This window comes from Eriocheir sinensis, chromosome 35 (assembly GCF_024679095.1).
Source record: "Eriocheir sinensis breed Jianghai 21 chromosome 35, ASM2467909v1, whole genome shotgun sequence".
Taxonomy (NCBI): Eukaryota; Metazoa; Arthropoda; class Malacostraca; order Decapoda; family Varunidae; genus Eriocheir; species Eriocheir sinensis.
In genome coordinates, this window is record NC_066543.1 from 15,710,091 (window position 1) to 15,724,555 (window position 14,465).

Below are 14,465 nucleotides of genomic sequence, written 5' to 3' on the forward strand. Positions count from 1 at the left end.
CCAATCGCGTGGACAACGAAGCGACGAATGTTGAAGGAGGGAGAAGACAACGGCTTACATCAAAACCATTACTGAGGTGACTAGCGAGTCCTTCACCTTGACAGTGGTTCGGGCAGGTCACCTTGATATCATCCTGCTCGCTAGTATACTTCCTGACCCCGACGCTGCCCCTCCCCCTCCCCTGCCCTCATCGCGACCTCTCACTTTCTCTTCCGACTACTTATGCGTTCTGCTTTCTCACTATTATTGGTGATACGCCTGCGCGCAGTGAGTCTTGGTATTATACGCTCACTGCATTCACGACTGTCTGTTCCCTGATGACTGGAACACTCCCCGGACCGAAGAAGAAAGTGTAGTACTGGTATACGCTCCTCGGTGTTATCGTTATTCTCTGCTTTCTACATCCACTAATTAAACCCCGCGCCATGACTCAACGCGCCGCCGATAGGCTGGACGTCGGCAGGTAGGCAACGCACCAGCGATGAGGCGCTGTTTATTACCGTGCGTGTGCCGTGTCGTGCGTCTATGGTGTGAGGCGCGTGACGAGGCGGCGCACTGAGCATTCAGGTGAGTACAGGCGGTGCGCGCGGGGAAACTTCGTACCGGTAACTGGCTATAGTAATTTCTTTTACGGAATTTTTATGGCACCCAGGTTTTTTTTCGCTTGCCTTCTCCCTCCATGCAAGTAATTCAACTTACAATGTTCACACACACGTCACGATGAATATCTTGCACTACAAAAAGTCAACTTGTCAGGAATGACGTGGAATGCTGTTCCCCTCGGAATAGTGGGGCGACAAGCCAGTAAGGTAGGCTTAGCGCGTGTACTGACGGTACTTCTGAGTTTTCTTTAGAGGGAAGTGATCCTCAAGGCTAACACTAGATGATGAGTTTCACACAGTTCAATTATAGACATAAAAGACAAAGTCCTTCCACTTGATTCTTTAGTTGTTGAGATATTTTGGCATAATATTACTATTGAAAATCTCAGCATTAATAATTATTGTTGATACGTTTGACTTAACATAATAGTTCTTGCATCGCATAACTATTCAATTCTACCTTGGTCCAAATGTGCATCTAAGCTCTTGTGTAGTCGAATACATAACAGGCATAATAAAAATATTATTTGTTACCAGTCAAACATCACATGTATGTTACACTGCTGTTGCTACAATGCTATCTCATATGTTGCAGTTTACTGCACCAGCCTCTAGGTACGAAGTTCACATCATTAACTTCATAAATCCTCTCCACCTACAGTAGGTTGGCAGTCTAATACTGAATTCAGTATAATACACTGTGTGTGTGTGTGTGTGTGTGTGTGTGTGTGAGAGAGAGAGAGAGAGAGAGAGAGAGAGAGAGAGAGAGAGAGAGAGAGAGCGAGAGAGAGAGAGAGAGAGAGAGAGAGAGAGAGAGAATGTCTAGTGGTAGATGCTAAACCAGATAACTAGCTAACCATCGCATTGATGAAAAATGTGAAGATTTTATATACCAACTATTTTCTAACCTATGCAATGCAGGAGGAATGCTGTGATACACTATTGATGGGGTTTGTCAGTCGGTTCATAATTTCAAGACACAACCCACACACACACACTTTTACAGATTATGCATACCCATACATACAATTAATCAAGCCCACAGCTAGACCGCAAAATGACTCGACAAGCAAAATCACTTTAGAAAAATTGATGCTCAGTTCTCACGAGATCCGAGTGCAATTCACTCTTGTAAGGTTCCCACATAACCCACACACTGCAACTCCTGAGATGGTTTTGCCCATCTTTCCCTATTTTACGGTAATCTGTAGTGATGAAAGCATAATCTTAAAAAAGGAGGCATTATTCACGCGTGCTCCACTTACCCAGTACGACAGCTCTATTATAACTTACCCCTTCCCATGTGGTAACATTTACATCTATCTTTTGGAATGTTTCAGTAGCAGAATGCAACACCTCTTTTATATATAAAATAAACAAATTGAACAATACTTAAGGGAAATATCACAGAAAATGTGCACAAAACATAGGAATGGGAAGGAAAAGATGGTTGGGGACAGGATAGGAGTTGCAGGTTTTTGACTGATCTCTCTCCTTCCTCACTGATACATACCATAAAAATCTCTGAAAATACAATTAAGTAATAAAAGAACCAGAAAAAAACACAAGGAACACAACTAACATTCACATTATTCAAAACAAAATCCACCAACTCTCATTCATTCATTTCATCGACGCCTGCTCCTAGGAGCTCCCACCAGGGGATGGCCACGGCAGAAGTTTCCAACTTTATCCAGACACTCCCTCCTTGCTTGCTCAAAGATCTTTCCCCCCTCTCCCTAACGTACTCTTGCACCCTATCCCTCCATTTCACTGGAGGTCGTCCTCTAGCATTCCCTCCCTCTATCTCACTCACACCCTTCTGGTTATCAGACTTTCATTCCAGGCCCACATTTCACTTGCATATGTGAGGGTTGGTACTATTATTGTATTTCTCAAATCCCTCTTTACCTCAATGCTCACACTGCCATTCATGATTTGTCCCAAAGACCCTACCACCCTTCTTCCTTGCAATGCCCTTTCTCTTATATCTCCCTCCATACCACCATGCTTACGCATTACTGATCTAAGGTACTTAAACTCATTGACCTCCTCCATTTCTTCACCATTCAAAATTATTTTGCATTCTTTTTCACATTCAATTCCCACTCTATATGGGCATACAAAATCTACAACCTCACTTCTACTTCGTTCACAAACAATCACTTTACTTTTGTTGACATTTACTTTCAGCTTTCTCTTTCATGGACTGGCAAACAACAACGGGTCTCAGTTAAGAAAATCAAGATCAGTGTTTGTGATTTTTTTTATTTCCCCAACTTAAGGTTACCAGTTACTCTGCCGGGACAGGCGCCGGGGCAGGAGCAGCGGCAGGTGGAGCGGCAGGCTTTTCCATCTTGTTTTCTGAGTGGGGTTCACTTGGCAGCACCTCATCCTACAGGCAAAACAGAACACCTTGGTTAACAATGGGACAGAGGTTGAGAGACAGGGAGAGTGAGAGAGAGAGAATAACAAAAAGTCACAACCAATTTTTATCAAAGCATATTTCTATACCCTTAATCAAAATGAGTAAGCCTCCACACTTGTCCCTATACATAATAAACGGATTAGCATATTAAAAATTGTCATTCTACTCATGAAAATACAAAAACTCCAAAATCATGCAGCAAAGATGGCCACTTTAATTGCTTTTTGTTCAGCAGAATCAGAGTCAGTCGCAACCTTCAAATTTCCTGGAGTCAGAGTCGGATATTCTGTCCACCTGCAGCTAACATAGCATCTGCAACTACTTCAGGCCACTAAGAAAATTGCAGGACATGTTGGTGAAAAGATCAATCTGATGAGACTCTAATTTGTGTACTATTCCTAGCAAGTTTGCAGTTGAAAAGCTGCAAGAAGCTATTTAACACAGACAGATACGGACATAATAAGAGCAAGCCTACCTTGGGCTCAACAATGTTGATGTGGTCAGGCAGAGGAGTGCGTGGGCCATTCTTGCCAGTGGGGTCCCAGGGCAACATGATCTTCACCTTGATACCAAGCACACCTGATGGAAAATAAAATGCACTCACTGAACCCACTGAAATGACTGTACATAAGAAAAAGGTTAATGTGGCACCTCAGCTATTCTTTCTGGAAAGACATGACAAAAAAAATATATAATTCTATATATTAAATATTTAAAGAAATTACACATGTTCTACTCCATGTCAATTTTAAAAAACTTTCTTCGTACAAACACACAATATGTAAAGGGATCATAGTCCTTACAAATGTGTTGCAACACTCTACCTTCGTGATCATATTCCTCATAAAAAGACAAATCTTATGAACATAAAGCAGACAGAATCTTGCGCATTTTCCATTTTGATTTTTTTTCTTTTATATCTATCAGCATATGCTACATTAATGCACTTAAAGTTCAGCATGTTATGTGTAAAGGGAGAGGGAAATACAGGTAAACACTCACCCTGCCTCAAATGCACGTGACGCACAGCTGTGTCAACATAGTGGCGACGTGGCTCTCCGGAGTGGATCATGAGGCCGTCAGTAAACTTCATGCTCTTGGCTCGCTGACCACGCAGCTTGCCGGACACCACCACCTCGCAACCCTTGGCTCCAGACTCCATGATGAAGCGCAGCACACCATAGCAAGCACTGGAGGGCAAAACCGAGGCAAGGCTGTAGTACATTTGAGACACTAGGAGCAATGGGGAAGGACAGAGGGTGCCTTTGGAGGGAGGTAGATTAAGTAGGACTATGGCACACAAACCATTAGTGTAAATGAGTGGTATGGAATATAAGTATGATGGATCCATAATTATGGATTATATATTGCAAATGTATTGTATACTGTTTATTTCCTTATTGCAGGTATTTATATACCTGCAATAAGGAAATAAACAGTACTGGTATACAAAACATTTGCAATATATAATCCATAATTCAAGTAATTCAGCAATACTACATACTAATTTTGAAGGTATTATCAATTAAATAGTAATAAACATCATTAACCTCCAAAACAGTATGAAAACAAAGTTCCTGCTTACTTTCAACTAATCACACTGTAGAATATTTCTTTCAACACTTCAGTGACACAATCATACTTCAACTGATAATACACAAAATAGCTTACCAGATAGTGATTTTCCTACAAGATTTCATGTACAACATGAGGAATATAAAACCAACTTGCAAAACTATGTTACTGACTATGTTAAGCATCAATTTTATACTTTGTAAATACACAATTTCAATGCTATCAATTTAGTATTGCAAAGTGCAACTACAATAATTGAAAGAATAGTAAATACTCAACAATATGATAAAAACAACCATAAACAATACATTCTGAACATCTAAATCAAACACTCAAAAAAATTCTCAAAAATTTCAAGAAGTTTGTTCATTTTTCAAGTCAATGAATCTGGATAGGAGTCGATGACAATTTTCGGTTCCCCCTTGCAGGGCAACATCAGAAAAGAAACATTCTACTTACCGGCGAACTGCAAGACCTCCAACTAGCTTGTAACGGAGAGACTCTGCCTGTGCGATGGCACAAAGACCACGCTGAGCCACCTTCTCGGCATACAGCTCCACCGACCCCTCGGCAAACCCAAACCTCTTCTGCACTAGAGAGGTGAGCTCACGGATCCTGCGCCCCTTCTCACCTGATATCAGAAACAGAGAAGGGGTAATTATAGGTACCATAACCTATTAGGGGGTTTTATCGTGTCAATTTATTTATACCCAAATGTAAAGGATGAGCTATTAGATTGAAAAATTATATTACAGACTTCAGACATGACAATATATATTTCAATAAATTTAAGTAAGTTTATATTGTTTAGAATATAATTGTAATCAATTTCTTCAATGAAATAAAAAAAAGAATACCATAATCAATAGTCTGTGAATTTGTGGTGAATATATTGATAGAATATGGTTCAGTACTGCGACAATGGTAGGTAAAAACCAGGGTTGTTTACTTTAAATCAAGTTGATTTATATCACTAATTTAAATAAAAAAAAAAAAATAATAATCATTGATTTACATCAAGATTTATATTATTTGATTTTTTTTTAATGTCACTGATTTAAATCGTAATCTTATTGCTGAGCAACAACATAGAATGGAGAAATAAACAAAGAAAACACTCTCTAACTTTGATATCAATATTTTCTTTGTCAGCTTCACAAAATTTATACCCGAGCTGGTTAGTTCATTATATATATCTTCCGTCAGCCACACCTGGTTCATTCACTGTCCTGGGGCAAAACAAGACACTGACCGCCTTTCTCATGGTATCTTGCTGAGGCAGAGTGACGGTTTCAAAAGTATTTTACAACATGAACCACATGTTCTTTTATGATGCCAATTTCCAAACCATGAGCCAATACATTTATAATGTGTGCAGGGCAACCATGGGTTAGCAGCTTCAGTTCATTTGCTTGTTGTAACTGTTTTCTTATCTTGCTGACATTGGCTGCATTAGATGCTTAAGTCAGTCCTCATATAGTATATTTCTCACCCCTTGTATCTTTCTTTTTTTTTTTTTATGCCTCGCACTGCGGCCACACTCAGCTGTAGTGTACCGTATGCCCCATCTTTACTCTTCTGGTTGGTCCCAGCCAATTGGTAGCACAGGCTATTTTCTTATATTGCTGCCATCTTGCTTGGCTAATCCCTCCCCCCCCCCAAAAAAAAAGCTTCACTTGGTCCTCTTTAGAGTTTCGCTGGAGTCCGGTTGATGGGCAAACATGAGGACAGCATGTGGGTAGTCTTGGACCCCTCCCCCTATTTATCAAAGAATCACCACATACATACATGGATCATCCACAGCCTTTTCTGATACTTTCATTTGAAGCTGCATTCATCTTTCTTTGTGCAATTTCAGTGAGGACATGTCCAAAACATGACATGATCTGGTTAGACTGTTAAGAGACTAGACAGAGTTGTGGTGTGGTGCTGGCTGGCTGCAGATGGTGTCTTTGGACTGGCTCAAACAGCCAGCCAGGTTACTTATGATGATGGAATATGATTCAAGAATACTCCAAGTGTTTGAAACTTATGTAGAGAATACAGAGGTTTACATTCATATAATTATTTTCATTAATAAAAAATATAAAAAAAATAAAAAAAACTGGTAAAAACCCTTAATTACAGACAAAGATCATGCTGTTATTAGCTCCCACTCTGCCGCAGAAGCGTAATGAAATAAAATGCTCAGGCGCATTACTTCCCGAGCTGCCATCATTTCTAAACACTACCACACAAAAGGACCCTGAGGCAACACCCACCAAGGACATTCTGTGTACGAGTGGCGAGGATGATGATCTCTGTCCTGGCAGGGGTGTGGCGCACCTGCACCCCAGAGTAGCCGTCCTCAGCCAGCTCATTGGTCAGGAACCTGTTGAGCTCAGCCTTGAACACGCCATCCTTGACGAACTGTGGAGAGAAATAAACATTATGCTAGAGTGAGTTGAAGCACAATTTAAACAAAAATATACAAAAACACAAAGGGAGCAAAACTGACTTATCTAACCCTGTACGTATCTAACTTTTAAGGATATATTAACTTAAGCAACTATTATTTGTAATTAAGTCCCTAAATTAAACTCAGCAGAATGGTATGCCCACTACTGTAACAAAATAAAGCCCAGTGTGCCATGGTTTTGTTATATTTGTTATGCGTTATCTCTGGCCATTCAATCCAAGTTCAGTTATCTGAAAAAATGTATTAGTATTAAAAATTTAATTTATATTTAAGATGTCTACAAGGGTTGTTATATGTATTCTGGACATGATTTAGTTATGCTATATGCACACATATGCTGGTTAAATAACTTTATGGCATACATATTTAGTGAGTTGCTCTGCTGATGTAAATATTTAAGTAATTATAAAGAATAACTCAACACTGATAAGAAGATATTTCATCTCTAATAGTCAATATGAAACAAAATAACTGTCCCTAAAGCATAATATGAATTTGAAATCGTTCTGAAGATAAGCAAATGCGAGAAAAAAAAAAAAAACTGAAGGATCCAACAGTGCCTGCTAAAATATTCACTCTCAGGGATGGGTACACGAGGGGCGAGAGGTCTTCATACTAACTGTTGAATGCTTGTGCTCACCTCAACAGCACATTCACCTCAACATAATTTGTGTTACTACATTAATAGTTAGTTTCATTTTAAATATTTTTTTTTAAATGTTTATTAATTTTAATATGTATTTGCACTCAAAGGTCTTACGTTAATTTTACGTCTCAATAAGGCATATGAGGATTTTGAGGATACCATGAGAATCCTCACTATATTCCGCTTCAAAATATATATTCACCTAAAAAAGTTGGCCCACAAAATTTTGAGCTAGCGAATGGGGAAGAGTTGGTACTTAGGATTTATTGTCTACAATACTCTATATGGAGACTTGAAATGAGTTTGTATTGTTTTTTTTTCCTCTATTTTTATTTGCGCATGTTCTAGTACAAGTCCTTATGAAGCCATTGATACCAAATTTATTGGGGTACGATATATCAGTGAGGGTAAAATACGTCCGGGAATGTAGAGTATTGTGGCGGAAAAGAAAGGCCGGTCGGGCCTGAGAAATGCATGGTGAGTGGAACAGAAACTTATTGGAAACTTAAGGTGCGCGAGAGGGTTAAGAAACTTATCCCAACAAATAATGCTCCCAAATTTGACGCACTTTCCCAGAACTTAATTATTAATAATTTTTTAAAACTTTTATGACGTGTTTCGCATCATCGTGCGCCAGGACCTTTTACCCTTGATGACGCGAAACGCGTCATCGTGCGCGAGAGGGTTATGTTAGATTAAGTTCCGTTACGGTAAATATTAAGCCTGTTTGTGCTGCCCTGTTGTTGCCGATGGCAGAGGAGACTACATTTATCTCCATATTCCATGATAAAATCAATTATTTTGAGGTCTCCAGAAAATAAAACAATCGCCATAATAAACTGCATATTTCACCCAAAAAATTGCCTAAAAAATAGTAGACTACCCCTTCCACCATAATCCCATAAAAATGTCAGCCTTGACATGTATATACATAATGGAATATCATTAGGGTAGAGACTTCAAACCCCCAATGAACATAGGAGTGAAGATGGCATCACAAAAGAATGGACATTTTTGCATCAACGGGGGTAATAAGACATTACAGCTCCATTCAGGTATCCCTAGCGTACACTGGGGTATGAAAACGTGCCCCAGAAATATGGATCTCGTCTGTGGGTCCACTAGGCACCTAAGGATGGGGCACCAGAACACGCAGCGGCCAGTGACGATAACACACATCATGGCCACCATAAAAGTAAATATCTGTAATCACGACCAACACATTAGCCTCGCCGGGCAGCCTGCGCCTCCACGTCAGCGGGACACGCCTGACTAGCCCCTAAAACACCCCTCAAGAGGTCAGCAGGACACGCGTGGAGCAGCCTTCATCGTCTCTTATGTACCGAAGATCAGTTTGTTTATATCGCTTCGTAGGTACTCTAGTCCTTACACTTTGATCTCCCTTTCCTTGTATCCGTTAATTATTCCTCCCTCTTCTTCTTCAACGGACCCCTGGCGCCCCACACCACGGCACCACAACACGAACACATGGCTGGCCCGGCCCCTCACCCCGGCACGTTTCCCCGCCTCACGCACGCCCTACCGCCCTTTTCACGCCACGCAAAGCACCACTGTCCCCTTATAGTTCACTAGGTATAAGTATTTATCTATGGGTACGGTAATAAGCGAGATATCCCGGTCCAATACGTCACCTTCTTCTTCTTGCTGATCGGGGCGGCCATCTTGGTGGAAAGGGCGCCTAGGAGCTACTGGCCACATTATATTCGCGGCGGTAAATATGTACCTCGTGGGCATTTTCAGCCTCAAAACCTGGTATGCATTCTAATAAGTACTATCATGTGTGTTTTTTTATGTTATATTATAAATTATGCACCTAATCTTCCAGGAAAGCACTCTAGTATATGTAGTACAATTCCACCGTAGAATGTAAGTTTTGCACATGCATGTAATTTTCACAGTGAATTATTCTATGTATTTATCTAGTAAGTAAGTAAGTGATTATTCTTATATCACCTTTATGAGATTATGTTTAGCCCCTTAGGTTATATTACCAGGACCACAATGGAAATGAGTCTACTATGGACTTTCTTGTGTCATCCTCCAAATAAACAATCATTCAATCAATCAATCACACAGTCAAAGCCCTCACTTCTCCTCTACTGTTTACTTGCAACAATAAACAATCAATCAACACGATAATATCTGATGCGTGCTCATTATTTCAAACTATCCGCAGGTACTGGAAGGATATATTTATTTTCAACATGATCAAAATGATCTAACTCCAAACTTGCAGCCTATCTAATTATAAATCACTTTTGTAGCTATGTGTTCGTAGTCCGCCTTTCCTACCCGGCACAACAACAACACGGGACTCGTGGGGGCGTGAGGAGCACTTTTCGTCATAATGGACTCGATAAGGCCGGAAGGGATGTCGTCCTCACAGCGGGAAGACCTAATGGACCAAGTGAAGCAGCAGATAGTCATCGCCAACACACAGGAGCTGCTCACGGTGAGGGAGAGAGGTGTGAGGGCAAGGTGCCTGGCGCTGCTGTCCTCTTCTTCTTTTGAGCGGTATGGTCGCTTTGTATCGCTTCATAGGTCCTCTTCCTCTTGGTCCTCTCTTCTGCTTTTTCACACACTGCTTTTCATTGGTATTATATTATTTACCTTTCTTCACTGTAATATAATATAGCAATATGATTTTTCAGTTTTGCAGCTTGAATCACTTGTTTTCAGTCCTCTTCCTTTTACGTATTCAGGCATTTATACCATTTTTTTTCCAGCACTCCATTAGTGACACTTGTTATTTTTGCAATCCTTTGTTTCTAGCACTGCCGTCCTCCTCAGTGTACTCAGCTGAGGGGCTACTGTCACTATGCCAGACGTATTATGGTTCCAAGTATTTATTTAGGTAAATATGGAGATTCACTATGTCCCTCCAATATTGCCCCCACGAGAATAATAACTTTTACAAGGTCTCACATAGTTATACTTCTCTAGTTTTACTGACACATCGTACATGTGGGTGGTCCATGGAGGTGAAGCCCCCCTGTAAGTGGTTAGGTTATGTAAAGTTCATTCGGAGTAATTTAAATATGCTCCCCCACCCAAAAAACCTGATTTCCCACAGGTCCCCCAAGATCGTTAGGGGAAGGGGATTAGGCCTTTTTCTTTACTTTTAAGTACTTGCGCCTTCACATTATGGTTGAGGGACATGTATTTCATCCAACAATAATAAGGAGGCGTAATATCGTATTTTGGAGGCGTGGAGTCAATCTCCACAATTACCACTTGATATCTGATCACTTATTTGATTCACAATTGCCAGTCAGTACCCTTCCCCTTTTGAGCTTGGAGCTACATATTTATGGATCTTTGGGCATAGCTGGGACTTCACATTTCACCCATTATTACTTGATATCTGGCAACATAAATCATGGCAGACTATCCACTGTGAGGCATATTACAAGACTGAACAGGTAATTTGAAATTGTCTTTTTTTTTTCAGAAAATGGGGGAAAAATGCTTTTCCAAATGCATCACCAAGCCAGGCTCCTCACTGGACAGCTCTGAGCAGGTCAGTGTTGCATCATGCTATAGTATCAAAGGGAAGAGAAAAATATCAATGGGTATCTGCAACAACTGTGACAGTGCCCTATGTGATTATTCGAAGATTAAAAATTAAAATGTATTCAGAGCAGATTATGTATGTTTGTATTTTGCACTTTGCATCTATATAGCATTATTACTTGATGTTATTCTTAGTTGTGATGATCCATAATTTTTGTAAGGTTGCAGTGTTGTGTGCATATTACATCATGTAATATCGAAAATTGATAAGTATTTATACTAAACACTAAAGTGGCTTACAACCAGTTCCTTCTCATCAGTTACAAAATCATATCTTGGTTAAGTTGCACTTGCAAAGAGTACATGACCAATTGTACTAACCATCCATAACTTTTAGATTTCATATCACAATTATACCAAAATCCTATTTACAAGATGACTTTGAAACTGGTTCCAATTATCTGCAATAGGTTGAATAATTAGATAGATAGGTAGTGATAGTTTATCAATTTAGTTTATCAATTGCTATAATAGTAGGTTACTATTATAGCAGTTTTTTATGACTAATTTAGAAGCAATAGGTTATTATTTCAAAGTAGGTATTATGTTTTTGGGGGCAGGGAGATTTGGTTAGTTAATACCATGGCTAATATTCAGTTAGGTTTATTTTTTAATCATTTACACTTTCTTATTACAATTAGGGGTCTTTCATCCTTTAACTAAGGAATGGAGACATAAAATGTATCATTAAATGCACAGAGTGACTTCATTTTCATAAAATGTGTATGTATATTGAAGTTACAAGGAATGGTACATCAAGACTAGAATTTTGTGCATTCAGCCCAGGAAAATGGTTCATTCAGACTAGGCATATGGTGTGTTCAGACTAGGGGATGGTTTATTTAAGTCATGGTGCATTCAGGCAGTGGTACCTTTGATCTTTCATTCATCCAAAGGTAATTTTGTGGTGTTTCAGAAATGTCTTGCAATGTGCATGGACCGCTACATGGACTGCTGGAACCTTGTCTCACGGACCTACACAGCCAGATTGCAGCGTGAAAAGAACTTCCAGTAATGCTGAGTCTTCTTTGTGTGACATGACCAGCTCTTTTTTTGCCAAGGTAGAGGAACGAAGAGCTGTAAGTGCGAGTGCCCAGTGGCAGCCAACGAGAATGGATGAGCACAATTGGTTGTATGTCAGGTATTGGAGGATAGAGCCCTGTTGTTAGTCTCCAAGCAGCACACTTGCCTGAATACGCCAAGAGTGTGTCTCACCTCACTGATGCTTCACAACTCCTGAAATGTATATATGTGCGTGTGTGTGTGCGTTATTCACTATGGTCTGATCACTTACTTGATTCACAATTGCCAATCAGTTCCCTTCTCCTTTTGAGCTTGGAGCTACATATTTATGGATCCTTGGGCATAGGTGGGACCTCACATTTCACCTACACACACCAAGAAGGTGGGACACAACTCTCTCATGACAACCTGTATTCATTCACTGCTGGGTGGACAAGGAGCACAAATGAAAAGAGTCTGCTCATTTGTCTCCACCCCACTCAGGAATCTAACCCAAGATCTCTTGGTTGTGAGGTGAGCATGCTAACCACTGCATCTCGGTGTGTGTGTGTGTGTGTGCCAGATATTAGGTTTCTTGTGATAAGCGGAAAGAACCTAAGAGACATGTGACTTTGAAGCATTAAGGATGGATGATGTTAGAGGAGTTGTGTTGCATCTTACATCTTGCAAATACACTGTAGCATATATGGATTTGTACATAAGGCCTTGTGTTCAGGGTCTGAAGTATTAAAATAAATATATGATTCTTATTTTAATCATGAATAGCTCTACATTTTTACATGACTCATGCAAAAATTGTATAAAGTAGTATTGCTGAGCTATGGACTAAGTTATTAGCATTGGATCATGACTCGTTTTTCTAAACCTTCATGCAGCAGAAAGTTACAGATATCTGTAATGCATTCAAATGAACATTATGTTGTGATAGGGAACAAAAATGTTTTGTAAATATATAATTTGAATGTTTATCTCTTTCTTCTTGCCATCATTGAAAGTTGTCTAAAACTAGCTGGAACAAATAAGACAGTAGCTGTTATTCTGAAATGTGTAACTCCTCAGTTTGCATTCACCTGAAACACCGTAGGAACTGGACTGGTTTCTTTATTATTCATTTAGATAGGTCCTCATCTATCTAGTTGGGTAAAAGATTTAAAATGAATTAATCTATAATAAAACTTCATAAACTCTGATTTATAGCCGAGACAATCAAGAAACATGTACATATGACCCTGCAGTATTCAAGACCCTCTACACTGCATTGGTAAGACCCCATTTAGAATATGCCAACCAGGTATGGAGTCCACACCTGGTGAAGGATGTTGAGGCTGTGGAGAACGTGCAGCGAAGAGCAACGAAGCTGGTGCCTTGCCTGAAAGACCTGCCATATGGAGAGAGACTGAGACAGCTTGAGTTGCCCACACTGGCATATAGAAGATCCCGGGGAGACCAAATTGAAACTTTTAAAATTGTAACCAGGAAATATGATATAGATTGTACAGAGGGACTTTTTGATTTAAGGGAAGATAACACCACACGGGGAAACTCTAAGAAAATCTTTAAACCAAGAGCTAGGCTGAATGTTCGGAAGTTTTCATTCCCCAACCGGGTGGTTAATACCTGGAACAGTTTGCCAGAGTGGGTAGTGAACGCTGACTCAGTAGAGAGTTTTGAGGCAAAACTCGATAAATTTTGGAAAAATTTAAGAACAAAAATTTTCATATAGAGCACAAATAGTCACCACGCGCAGCCCACACAGTGTTCAGGCTGCTGAACTGGAGCCACAGGCCACTTAAGGCCTCTTCCAGGGAATCTTCTGTGAGTATCTGTGAGTATCTCCTGTACCTTGTCCCATTACACAAACTTTAGCTGATGGTGGCCACTACAAAGTGTCATCATATTTTCCTGCTCCAGCACCCTCTCTTTAAAAATCACCCACTCTGTTGATCAAAAAAAAAAAAAAAACTACAAAATTATACCGAGAACTTAAACACCATCGACTGGATCGCAGTATTTAAACCCGACGACACCGACACACACAAACAAGGCTACAGGGGGCTCAGGCAGGGCAGGAGGTCAAAGGGCACAGGCTGAGATCCCCGGAAGGTCAAAACAGGCTAATACAGCAGGAATTATCTGGTC

The 14,465-nt window shown here is 40.1% G+C and overlaps 2 protein-coding genes across 2 annotated transcripts; one reads left to right on the forward strand and one right to left on the reverse strand.

Moving 5' to 3' along the window:
* Positions 1-2,852: 2,852 nt before the first annotated feature.
* LOC127007477 (40S ribosomal protein S3-like) lies at positions 2,853-9,460 on the reverse strand. The gene is made up of 6 exons (XM_050878549.1): positions 9,362-9,460; positions 6,867-7,014; positions 5,065-5,236; positions 4,033-4,220; positions 3,506-3,609; positions 2,853-2,997 (listed from the first exon to the last, which is right to left on the reverse strand). The coding sequence occupies exons 1-6, from the start codon at positions 9,389-9,391 to the stop codon at positions 2,896-2,898; spliced, it is 744 nt and encodes a 247-aa protein (XP_050734506.1). The 5' UTR covers positions 9,392-9,460; the 3' UTR covers positions 2,853-2,895.
* A 539-nt stretch (positions 9,461-9,999) lies between these two features.
* Positions 10,000-13,292, forward strand: LOC127007479 (mitochondrial import inner membrane translocase subunit Tim13-like). The gene is made up of 3 exons (XM_050878551.1): positions 10,000-10,182; positions 11,182-11,250; positions 12,220-13,292. The coding sequence occupies exons 1-3, from the start codon at positions 10,078-10,080 to the stop codon at positions 12,316-12,318; spliced, it is 273 nt and encodes a 90-aa protein (XP_050734508.1). The 5' UTR covers positions 10,000-10,077; the 3' UTR covers positions 12,319-13,292.
* Positions 13,293-14,465: the final 1,173 nt, after the last annotated feature.